This window comes from Bombus huntii, chromosome 5 (assembly GCF_024542735.1).
Source record: "Bombus huntii isolate Logan2020A chromosome 5, iyBomHunt1.1, whole genome shotgun sequence".
Lineage (NCBI taxonomy): Eukaryota > Metazoa > Arthropoda > Insecta > Hymenoptera > Apidae > Bombus > Bombus huntii.
The window spans coordinates 12,071,834-12,085,652 of NC_066242.1; the positions used below are offsets into that span (position 1 = coordinate 12,071,834).

At 35.3% G+C, this 13,819-nt stretch overlaps 1 protein-coding gene across 1 annotated transcript in view; it reads right to left on the reverse strand.

The window, feature by feature from the left end:
• Positions 1-1,996: 1,996 nt before the first annotated feature.
• Positions 1,997-13,819, reverse strand: part of LOC126865882 (uncharacterized) — a 91,385-nt gene continuing 79,562 nt past the window's right edge. The window contains exons 3-5 of the mRNA XM_050618809.1: positions 13,196-13,350; positions 10,254-10,646; positions 1,997-6,836 (exon numbers count right to left, since the gene is read on the reverse strand). Of these exons, the coding sequence (XP_050474766.1) occupies positions 6,706-6,836; positions 10,254-10,646; positions 13,196-13,241 (570 nt within the window). The 5' untranslated portion in view covers positions 13,242-13,350 and the 3' untranslated portion in view covers positions 1,997-6,705. The remainder of the gene's footprint in view (positions 6,837-10,253; positions 10,647-13,195; positions 13,351-13,819) is intronic.

Here is a 13,819-nt window from a genome sequence, read left to right on the forward strand (position 1 = left end):
GTACGATATATGTGTTGTACAAATATGTAAGAATATGTGATTTAATGTAAAATTGAAATTTGAAAGATCACGTAATGATAAATTGAGGATAATTAGCGGCCACGTTCCTTTGGATCAGGTTGTTTGATTTTATAGTATTTAATTTTAATTTGCTGTACTTTGTGTTTTACGAGACAAATGCTATTAATATTCTTCGTCATATAAAATACGAAATACAAATTAAAGGAAATATTCTAAAATTAAGTAGCTCATGTCAATTCAATTTTTTGTCCCTCTCGATAACGACTCAACGATATCAATTTAATTTGCCTTTTGCTGCTACTAAAACAGTTAACTAAACCAGATTCTAAACGTAATATCATAGAGAACTTCTGTGTTCTCCGCTGTTCCTATAGCTGTACCTACTCTAAAGATACGAGAAGACGACTTAAAAGAGAAACAAGAGAGGCAGAGAGATGAAAAGAAGCAGCTCCCTCTTCCAGGAAATATTTTTTGCACTTCATTTATGGTCAGCGATCCGACGTTAAATCAGTCGACCGATAGCAAAATGCACAGGCTAACGTGCAGAAACTTTCCTACCCGAAGTTCACAGGAAAAAGACGCGATAAAGCGTCGACCAACAACTGAACTATGATAATAATAGTAATAATGAAACGATTTAACCAAACGCCAAAGAATTGAAATAAAGGGAAAGCTTTACGAAAACCAATAAAACTACCCTGAAAAATGAAGGTAGAAAGAAATATTTTACAGATAAATAAAATTTCCTAGAAATTTAACACGACAACAAACTTAACATTGTTTAATTGGTCATAGTGAAAGTATCGGAGCTTAACCAAAAGCTAAGTAATTTAAATAACACACTATACAATGAGACAACTTTAACTTAGAAAATCATCTTCTAAACATTTAAATGCAATAATGGTAGTAATTTAATGTTTAAATGGAATTTTCAACAAATTAAAAACAACGATAAATTTAACGTTATTTAATTGGTTATAGAGGAAGTATGTAGTTGAAAACGAGCTTGAAAACGGTACAACCCCATAAATCTGGTCGATCGAACGAGCAGTAGTGGCATGCGTGCACTAGGGTGGCGCAGGTGCATGAATATGTCACGATTAATTCGCCACCGCGTACATAATTCGAAGACACACGGTACTACCGCTGTGACACCGATCGAAGATTGAGTTTCAAACGCGGGCCAGCGATACATGCACTATGTGCGTAAATTTTGCCCGATTGGTCGCAAAGCACAAAGCACCTTCCAACAGCTTTCATTGCGAACGATATCCGAAAGCCTCGCGTTCCCTTCCACGGTTATTAAATTCTTGCTCTGATGAAAATTAACGGAGACAGAATTAAACGTGCAGCTTCTACTCTGCGGTGAAATTCAGTTCTTCTTTTATATCGAAAATCGTTTCTTCTAACAATTTTCGACGATTAATTTTTGACGATTAATTTCTGACGATGGGGAACCTCATCACGGCCTTTGAATTTGATGGAATATTTTTCTAAAATAATTGGATTCTCGGTTTTCAATTTTATAACACTGATACATTTTAACATTCAACCAAAATTGGTAATGGCACCTTCAATGGTCGCTCCTGGTTTCAATAGAATGTTTTTGTTAAACAATTGGGCTTCACGATCTCGATCCTGTACCATTGTCTTTGATTGTTTTAGACAATTTATAAAGTAACTAATCGATGGCGAGTGTATTTTAATGATCGTAATGATGACGCGAAACGCGGCGATCGCCTGTGGATTTGATGGGACATTTTTATGAAATTCCAGATCAAATTGTCGATTTTGTGGGATTATTTTCAGATATTTTAGAATGTTGGAGAAATTACTGAATAGTAGTGAGTGTATATATTACAGTTTTTAATTTTGTAGTAGTATCGTTTCCATAATATTTAAAAAATTGAGAAAGTATACGGATGATGATGAATGTAGTTTAGCGATTAAGATGATTATGGGAAATATGGCGATTATTTGTGAATAGTTGGGTTTTCGATAGTGCAACATTGTTTTGGTATTCTTGTAGAAAATTGGCAAAATGGAAAATTTATAAAATGGCTTAAGAAGTAAAATAATTTTTCAATCATTAACATAACCGACAATCATTCATAATAATTGATGTGATTTCGTTTAGCTTCTTGAATTGAAACAGCTTGTTGAATGTGACTGAAAGGGTAATAAACGTTTCCATAATTAAATATCAGTAAACTATCTTACGCAGAGAATTTACATGGATACAAACTTGGTCTCTGTTTTATTTACGAAATGTGTGACAATTCATTATTAAAGTTTATATTATAAGAAACAATTGTGTGAGATCGCGGAAATGCTCGAACGTTTACAATGAAGGATTACGATGAACAAAGTGTGCATAATTGGTACATAATACATACTGAAGATTTCAAAACGCTTAGAATCAAACAATTTCCCTAAATTTTGATTAATTTGATTAGAATAAATTTTTTTTACATTGAATTATCTTCAGCATTATTTCTCCGAATTACTCATGTCACGATCGTATCATACAAATATGTACATTGTTTTAAATTAATATTCCATTTCTCCCTTATCTTTATTCAATTAATATTATATATTTAATACAATTTTTCCTCCCGTATTTTCATACTTCGTACTTTACTCTCTCTAAACAATTGAATGGCAGACAAGGACAAGAAATTATCACCGATCTTGAACACTTGTACGAGTTTTCGTACTATGGCTAGAAGATCGATCGATTCCATCCAAATTAATAGTTCAATTTCTTAGTATTTCATTAGCATCTTAATCCGTCTTTAGTTTGCACTTTCTAATCAACCGACGAGATGATGTTCTAAAATTACAAACATGATTGCCATTGTACATGTATCCTCCTTCACAAAATTAATTCTCGCCAATACTTTAAATCGATTTTCAAAATGATTACTTCAATTCACTCTTAACCAACAAAATGTCATCATAAAATTACTATACTACATTGATATTATAACGTATTATATACAAATTTATTACCCTCCTTCCTATAATTAATTAGCAAGAATATTTTAAGAACATTGATATAAATTACATCCCTGAATGATTGAACGACACAGAGATAATCAGAAATTAACATCAACATTCGACACAGCCTCTCGTAATCATAAAATGACCAGTACATCGGTCGACCATCCCAAAGTTAGTATTTCGATTTAGCAAGTAAACAGCATCCCAAAATTTACCAGACATTAATATCGCCATGCACACGATTATTACCATCATTTCGAAACAGACGATCAAACACCAATAAAGTCCAATTGAGCGATCAATTGACTCGATTGCGGCTATTTATGCATCTATGAGCGATTGCAAGGTGGAAAAATTTACAAACTACACATAATATATCCAGCTGTATAATACATACATATATATAAAATATGCAGAAAAATATGATAAATTGCTGGCTATAATGTTCGATAGGCGAAACGAGATTCTATTTAATATTCAAAGTATTTTCATTTTCCATCGTTGTATTCATAAAAGTATCGAATTGCATAAACGTTCGCAATTTAAACTGCGGGTTCTTATGCAATTACCGGAGACTTGAAGGTGAATAATTCACAAAATCCGCACAATATGCAAAAATATATAAAATATTCAAAGCACGACGCTCTTTATAATATTTCGTAAATAAGACAATTTTCCCCAGTTCCACTTTTCCAACCGTATCGATCAAAATATGAATGCATCGATATCCGCAGTCTGCTTATCACATTTCGATACAACTCGAGCATCTTGTTGTTCATTATAATCCGAGGAACGTTCGAGCACTCACGGGATCCAGTATACACCGAGACAGAATAGAAAAGGTTCGCCCCCTAATGCAGCTTTAAACGATCGTTTACTCTCGTGTGGGCCATTTCGTACAATTTGCGAGGAGGCTAGCAAAAATAAAGTTCGAAGGCCCGGACCCTGGTGCCCGTAAAGCCTCATATCGCGTGTTTTATCCGCCGCCATTAAGTTTGTCCAACGAAGTCGGTAAATTTTCACGGGCGGCGATTAAGACGAAGAAGTAAATCGTACTCGAACTATTCTGTTCTTCTGCTCTTCTCCTCCGTTAGTTCTGTCTCGATGGACCTAACCTGACGTCAATATCGAAACCCATTATCCAGGCTCCAAATGAAATTATTGACCCATTTTGGGAATTCAGCTAACTACGAGCCTCGAAGCGACCATTGCGCTGTCTACGAGCGCGCGTCCTGTCCACACGTCACTAGGTCTACGCGAATTAGCCCGCCAATTCGCGAGAATCTTCTTCGATTTCAAGATTTGCGTATGATTATGGTCGAAAACCGTTGCGTTTATGTAACAAGAAGGTGTATGTCGGTGATTAGTAAGCTGATTGATGGTGATGATCGAACGTTAATGACGTTATGGGTATGATAAGATTTAGGTTGATCGATTCTACATCGGCTGAAGCTGAGAAATGGAGAATCGATGAAGAGTTCATACGTGGAACATATGAAAATGGAAGGTTCTCTTGTTTTTTAATAATGATGTTAATCTAGCTTCTTGTCTTATAGTTTAACGCAATCGCTGCTAGTAACATACATACATTGATTTTGATATTTAAATAAATTTATCGACATAACTGTTACATTAACGTTTCCGTGTGTTCCAATAAAATAATTAATAGGGGTAAATGAGTCCGTGAACAATTAGAACGATCATTGTTATTAAAATAAATAAATTTGTAATGAAGGAAAGAATGCTTGTCTTAAGGATTAATTAATAACAGCGAATGTGTTAATCGTGGCTGTGTCGTTTCTTTTGAAGCTGGGTATCGAAGAATACCTAATTTGTATTTGGTAACTCTTATTCTTCTATTCTATCAATTACAATGAAAATTAGAATTAAGCTTAGCTTTTATCTTGAGTATTTGTACTATTCGAATGATTACCTCCTCTAACAATGTAAATGAGTATCCTAAAATAAGAATTCGAAAGAATTTCATATGGTTACAATATCTCGATTGTTATGTCACAATATCTCGATGTATATGTGTCATGTTTTTTGGAATAAAAAATTATATCGCTTCGAAATAATCGGTTTATGGACTTGCAATATGTCCAATAAGAAATATTTTCGGACCATCCTATTTAATACCCCATATTTCGACATACAATCGTCGTTGAAATTCCTCCTCCTTTGAAGAGAGAAAAAGGATCGATCAAAACTTCACCATCTTCCTTCAACTTTCCCAAAATTTACGTGATCACAACCACATCTTACCATACCCATAAAAAAGCACATTAAACCACCCACACAAAGAAAACCCCTTACTACACCTCAAACTGCATAATCAGCTGTTCTTTCAAAAACCCCTATTCTAAGTTTCTACCACCTATATGCCTCAACCAACTATTGAACGAGCCCGCGAATTAGCCCGCTAATTCACGAGAATCCTTCGAACCGGAAGCTCGAATTCACGATGGAACTACGCCCGAATATTGTCGCGTCCCTATGACGACGATTAAGTGTTGATCGAGTTAACGAGCGAATTATAGCTCACAGACGAACAATGTGTGCGTGATCTAATTCGAGCATAATTCCACATGGTGTACTCTCCAATTTCGCTCAATTACTGTTTCCTTCCGGTTTATCCTTCAGCTTATGAAAACTTCGATAATTATTCAGAACAGGATGCACTTGATCGATCTCGATCATCTTCAAATATACCGTCGGAATGAACATTTACAGTAACCGTTTCCTATGCACATAACTGCCGATCCAACCAATAAACCAACTTACGTTTAATATACTATGTTTAATAGTATGCACGCTTGTAATATGTAAATACAGTTTAGCTTTGTTAACGAGATTGATTACAATTTCGAGCAACTAAAAATAAGAGTAAACCGTTAGAACCGGAAACAATTCCTGCGTTGGAATTATTTCGGAATCTCTCTATTAATCCAGCCCAATCTATAACTCAATGACATATCACTTCTCTTACGAATATCAAAAAATGATTATCGTCAGCACGTTAAGTTTAGATCGAGCTATATAAAGGTGCCCATCTATGTCACAACGTGGCGTAATCCTAACTTGCAATCAACTGAAATCCATTGCGAACGTCTCAGAAACTAAATTCAAGGGACGTTACATACGCAGAAAAAGATTACTCACGATACGGACCTTGACGATTTTCAATGTTATATTCCGAATAATTATCAAAATTCTCTTGTACGAAACGTCGACGTCCTCTAGAGAGCAATGACAAAACGAAAGAGAAATAAAAAGAAGAGTCGAGAAAAAAGACGTCGACGCAATCGGTAATCCGTTTTAGGTTCATAGCACAGCCCTAGCTGCATCCCACGGAGACATGTCGATATTTCGATGAACGTTTGGATTTACGGTCGAGTACCTTTATCGGTGGCGAAACCACGACATTATACGATATTACAGAACGGGGCGATATTCGATCGGCCGCACGCTGCTCGTAATGGCGGCGAACCATGGTTTAATGGTAAAAGGTGTTTTCTTTTGTGCATAAGGTGACGTTGTTCATACGGGTGGAAGCATTGTGTGGTTGTCGTTGATGTCCAGCAACGGTCGTCGGTTCTGCTGGACCAAGTCCTGGAGAATCCTGTAGGAGGGCCCGCGTACTAGTTGTTATCGCCTGGATGAACGGAAGTCTGCACTAGGCTATGCCAGGGTCACCACCCCTTCCGGTTCCGGGGACCAACAGTTATCCGACAGCCAACAGCCCACCACCACCGTCACGAAACCGATCAGCAGCGCTAAGAAGATGTACACTTCCGCCTTGCCTAAGGAATCTGCACCAGGACATCCAGTTTTCACGTTTCGTTTCGACTAGATCGATTTTTTATGAGAACACACACACACACATGCAGCATGTAGAAAATAAACAGGAACGAAAAACGTGCACAGCGTGCCAGGCTCTCTTTGTGAGAAGGTGAACGATCGACGTGCAAAATGTGGTCACGTGAAAAATGCCAAGATATGACAGAGATGAATTACGGTCGAGGTTTTGAATGGTCACTCGAAGCTTCCGAATGATTTATCGACGATACACGTTGAAAGCGAATCTTACGTGGATCGAAGCGAGCTGGATGGGAGGTTTGACATTTTGGTCGAGTGGAAGCTGTTTCTTTCCGCGTGGCAATTTTTAATTGCATTTTGTGGTTCGTTGATTATTCGGTCAAAATATTACATCTTTTTTCGTATGATAGATTTCTGCAGGCTTTTCCTTCCTTTCGAATTACTGATCATTCCGAAAGTTATCGCAGTTCTGATATATCTGAGCTGAGTGCTGTATGTCACTCGAAAAATATATTGATGGATTGTGATCTATTGATTGAACTAAAACATTAAGGAATATATTGTAGATGTATTATTATTTCCATTTCGAGAGCAAACATAAAAATGGAAAGCTGCATCAGATACAGAATATGCTATACAGAAAGTGCATCAATTGAATATTGAAGTTCTATTTCATCCGTTATATTTTTCTGATTTATTTCCAACAGATCTTCACTGTGAAATCCTGAATATTTCTTTACTCGGAGATGATTTAGGAAGCAGAAGGACATCGAAAATATCTTTAAACAGTTTATTTTCCATGAAGGTATTTTAAAGGTTGTGATACATCAGCAAAAGTGTATTAAACATTCTAGAAATTATTTTAAATGAAAATATTCAATTTCAATGATGATTTATAATCTTATAAAAAATAAACAGTCTAAAACTAACATAAACATCTATCATAATTCATTTTTATCGATCGCTATAAAGGCGCAACATATAAGTAGGCAAATAAACCTTCGTTCATGAAAACGATGAAAAATTGAGAAACTGCTCCGAATATAAACTGACTATAATATCTACGATATAATATCCAGAAAAGTGAAAAGTGGTTTCCTATGTCACAAAGGACGCGAGTTCCGAAATTGTGGACAGTCAATAAAACAACTTTTCGACGCTCTTTTTCATTTGAGAAAGCCTGTAAAACAAATTGATATACAGCAGGGACAAAATGTTATTTACACAGTATCCTTTCTGAAATTAAACAACAGGCCATTTTTATTGCCTAGAAATATTTTAACAGAACCGCGAGAAATTGGCAAAATAAATCCATTGATAGAACAAAGTTAAAATGGAGACTAAACCATTAAACGTTTATTTCGAAAAATGAATATCTATAAATCTCCTTTCAATCTATCGAATGTAAAATATCAATTCGTTCTATAAGCGATTTGTAGATGTAAAAATATACCGAATATGGTTTTCGGCGTTCTAGTAAAGAAATTTTTATCAAAAAATGTTCACCGTGTTCTAAAAATCTATCTAAATCACAGAAGTTTTATATGGAGATGAAAAAATTGCAATACGGAGAAGAATTACAGAAAAATTATAGAGGAAGATAACAAACCGACGATTGACCATATAATATTTTTCTAGAATTTCATGTCCAACTTTTGATTAAAAAAACAACAAAGCTTAGGAATCGACTTAACGAAGAAACAAATCAAAGATAACAGAGAGCATACATAAGAAACAGTTTGGGAAGTGTACTTTCCACGAGTTTAAAACTAGAAACTAAATTCACTGTGTATACTCAGGTTCTCCACGCTCTAGTCGCGGTTGTTTCATGCCTATCGCGAAGAAAAGTAAAATTTTAACTTGTGATGAAATATTCGCCTATATAACTCAAGATACATCGATCTACGAGGAAATCTGGAAGTTAAATCAGAACCTAAGATTCGCGAACGAAAACACACGTACTGTTCATTCGTTTCATGAATTTTTCACGTTCCCTGCTGTACCATCTTCGACGCACAATAAAATTGACAGAGATTCGGAAAAAACGAATTTCACTTGTTGTAATCCTTTTAACTTTCGTTTTAATTTTTATCGAATTAAATATTTGATAAATAAATACAGTCAAATCTAGTTTATACGAACGAGTGAATGCTCAGTTTCAAATATACAAACTCATATAGCGGATTCTTATCTGTCTATAGTATTATGGACAGCTAATTCGAGCTTATCGGGTTATAAAGTCGAGAAGTTCTCGCAGTAATACGGTGAGAATTTGTTCGCGCTAATGAGCTACAAAGCTAACATGAACAGCGTGAAAGTTATACGCAGACATTCAGTAACGCGATCAGTACAAGTTTATGGACGACAATTACTGTTTGATGAACATTTATAGACCGTGTACCGTATGTTTTATAAATGCGGGAAGATGCGCAATAAAACATAAATATGTGAAATGAAATAGGAAATCATTTTCTCGTGGAAATGTGGAATTTTAAATGGCACATGCTTCGCAATTAATATATTCGACATAACAATATATACATCTGTAAATAGAGATCACTCTGGTGGAATAAAACGCAATATACGAAATGAAATTCATTGAATTACTAAGTTATTTTATATTTGGAATAAATAAATATTTGATATTTTATATTAATGCTACAAGTTGTTTCAATAATCTACACATATGCAGGATCACCAGTACGGGAAAAATCGTGTAGGATCTAAAGCAATAATAAAGTAATTGCTCAGGATTTAGTATAAGTTACTAAAAATGTTCTTGACTAATCACAATAAAGACATGCCATATTAGCAGCAAAAAAATGGTTCATATGCAAAATGCTGTTTCTTGCATTCTAACAAGTACACATTATTTAAAGAACATTTTACTATCAGATGTCCCTAATGTAGCTAGAACTTATGCATGCATAGTGAAACATTCCGGATTCCTGCAACGTTAAGACCACATTTCAACGACAATGCAAGGTGAGCTAATAAAAAGTGCTCCCAAATTTTCACATTTCTTGCTGAATACATCACATACGACAGACAAGAGAAAGAACAAGAATGGAAAAAAGGCAAAAGTCTGTACAGAATGACAAACTATTCCATGTGAATATCGTTAAAAACCTACAAAAACTACTTCAAAGAATTCATTGGCCAAACTATTCGGTAAATAAGGCAAACTAGCGCAAAGAAACAGTGCATAGAAAATGCTAATCCTACAAAAACACATCAACTTGATCTACCTAAAATTCCTCTACAAACTTTTCCAAATAAAACGTAAAAATAAAACATCAACTATATACAAACACCAACATTCGGCAATATATATTAATTGGAAAAGAAATATAAATGAGATGATATAAATGAGATAAATGTACAGAAGTCATGCAGAACGGAAGGTTTACCTAGAGGTCCCTTCGACTTCCAGAGTCCCTTTATCAGCGTGGGGTCGCCGCGGCGCCAGTCGCGCCACCCTCGGCCCCGACGAGTCGGGCCACCGGGCCAACTTTGACCACCATCGGACCAACTTTGACCACCACCGGCGGCATCACCACTGGCGGCACCACCACTGGCGGCACCACCACCGGCCCCACCGCCGGTAGTTCCTCCGGTCACACCGAAACCAACAGCGCCGCTGCCAGGGCCAGAGGCACTGCCGCCAGCGGCGCCAAAAGTGTTGCTCGCGCCACTGCCAGCTGTGCCACCGCCGGGGCCCGGGGTGCTCGGCGAACCAGCCTGCGGCTGTCCATGGCCCCCCGCCGCGCCGCCACCGCCCTGTGGCAACGGCAATCCCGCCGCTTTTTTTATCCAAAGCAGCGTGAAAAATCAACATACGCCGATCAAATTATTATTGTACACTTTTTGGGTTATTATCTTTGGGATCGCCTTCGTATCGAGGGAGCAAGTTAAAAAGAGAGCTGTTACGACGGTGTATACATCTGACGATTTTTACGATAGTTGGTGTTGGTTGATATTTGATTTAGTAATTGGTTATGAGATTTAATATGTAGTTTTATATGTAGGTAGTTTTGTATGATTAGGCGAAGACTTTTTTGTTTGTTGAAAGAAACTGACAAGATAATATGATTTTTTAATTCAGCCTGCTACTGTTACTTTGAACGATTGTTATGAGTTTAGCCATTAATTATCTTGGATTTAATAATTCAGTTACTAAGATACACTATTTTTATTATATATCAAGTTTATACAGTGACTACAAAAGGTATTTATACGCCATTGTGCTGAATATAATTGGATCCAAGTATATCAAAAATTGGTATCATTTAGTGGCACTTTCATGTGATTAATGGAATTTGATACTGTGAAGATGGAATGTAGAATCTGATAAAAGACACCTTCATTCATCTCCCACGTCCTTTTTTTCTTCTCACTCATCTTTATTTCTTGTCTACTCTTTCTTATCTACGATATTGAAATCTATCAGAGTGTCAGAAATGTATTAGAGATTAAGGCAGTGAACAGCTAACGTTCATTTAAGTAGCTTAAGGAATGATAAGACAAGTGATGAAGTTGAGAAGTTACTCTAGCTGTTACTAGTGCATCTATTAACAATAGTATTTATATGTGTGTGCTTGAACTATTGATAAAGTCGATAATAATCGTTCTGGAGGTGAGATTTGTGATAAGTTTCTGAAACAATATGACACTTTGGAACTGTAAGCAACGTAAAGTGCAACTAACTAGTTAGTAAGAACCTGCTGAACTTTGAGAAGATCATTACGAGTACTACAGAGTAATGAGTACTCAAAGAGTATTTTGGATGTGGAATATTCAGTATTTGTATATCTTTCTGATTCGAACGAAAAGAAAAATGGAATTGGTTAACAGTAATGCAACCTTCATGTATAGTTAAGTCGAAGAGATAAAAATGAACAGAAATGTATCACCATAGATGTTAATAAAAAATAATGTTATAAATAGAACAAATAACTCGTAGAAGTGATTTTTATGTATACGTGGGAAATTTCATAGCTTTGAGCTTTTGTAAAATATCCAAAACATACAAATTCGATTAAAAAATCGTAAAAAGATATGCGACATATTTTTCCACCAAGTTGAAGACGCTTTACAAAGTCGTTAGGTGTACACACCGTAATGAGGTAAGTCGGGGGAGGAAAGTTGTTGGTAGATAGGATCGTGCTCCTTTAATCACTGCGAGGGCAGTTGATTTCGCTCCCAAGTAAATTTATTCGATAAAGAAAAGTTTCTCGCGAGCGTAACTTGGATTTTCATACAAAGAGATCGTTATGCCTCGTTTGCCATGCCGATAAGTATAATCGCCGAATAAATTTACCGGGTCTCTAGAATCTCTCAGTGCCAGTTTATTTGCATGCAGAACCGCTAAGAAGATAAGAAAAAAATCTATTTTGCAGTGTTATAGAAATGAAATTCATTTCACCCGGAACGTTCGCACGTTTGTCACTGAAATTTTCACGGCACCGTTAATGCATACCTGTTGATGGTCACACAAAAACATTAATTTCATCATACCAAAATGTCGCAAAATATTGGAAGAAAAATAGATTTGCGTAATTTGGTATTCCTCTGTCAAAAATATACGCAATCGTATTGTATACCATTCCAAGTACGGTATCATATACTTTTTTTCGAGTGAAAAATAAAATAACTCAACTGAAGCTTCACTGGTAAAAAAATTACTGCTATACAGTTTGCTTATATATGAATCACATTAAATAAACAAAATCCATTACTTAAAAATTAAAATTTATCGTTCTACATTCTAGTACACGTTTTTCTAACTTTTATATATAATTGTAAAAAATTCATCAAAGGTAAAAATTCAGGCTAATTTAAAAGCAAATATATTGCTATACGGTTCAGTGAAACTTAAAATATGGAAAATTTAGATTGGTTTCAGTTTTCCGCTTTATCCGTGTTTATAACAAAATTTCTACGCTCGATGCACTCTGTAACAGTAATTCCTTTCCTGAACTTCCTTATCGCATAGACGCAGCGTACACGTAATTAATCCCAGAGGAACGAACTTCAACTGCTTTGAATCCGCCTTGACTGCATTAAATTTTTCAAAATAATAACTTTTCGTTTTAAGAAATTTTAACATGGACCTCACGTAATAACCAGTTGTTAAATGGTTATCAAATGTAGTCATTTGCAAGAATGCTTACCAATGCAAGAACAAACACCAATTATAACCTTTCCATTAACATCGAATTCAAATTTGGCACCAAAAACAATCGTTTGTTTCTTCCAAAAATAATATTTGCATCGAAAATTGTGATATTTTTCCATTACACGTTAATACATATATCGCACAATATTCATATATTGTGCTGCCAAGACTTACCGCATAAGCAAAAGAGTAAAGTACTGGCAAGGAAGATCCACCCCATAACGTCATCAACAAGTCGTTTCTGCGAAGCTCATGTTACGCTGAATATCGTCTTTTCTGTCTGTTGGTTAAGCTTGACGATGCTGGGTTAATCATTTGTACGACAATCTCTGTAAAAGAAAAGTATTCGGTTTTGATTAATCATCCTGGCCGGGTTAAACGAGTGTTTAAAACGAAGACTGCAGGAGAAAAACAGGATAAGTTATATTTTTCTTATCTTATACAATGACAGCAATGTTTTAAAATTCTTATCTTATCAAAATTGTTCTTTTATCTAATTTTGAAGTTAAACATATATTTCCCTACACTTTTTGTAATTTAAAAAATATAGCTTTGATAATATTAAAATATTGTTTGTTTTAACGATTATATCTTCGGCTAGAATTAGCAGATTCTTTTCCATTTTTAGCTATTTTATATTAAAATATTCCTTTTTAATCATAAACTGAGACTAAAATCAAAAACAAGAATCTATTTATCATGTTTACCCCTGTGGTTTTGTAACGATTATATTTGTTTGTAACGTAACAATGGCGTCATTGAAAAAGCGAAATGTTAAATTAAACAAAGGTTATACTA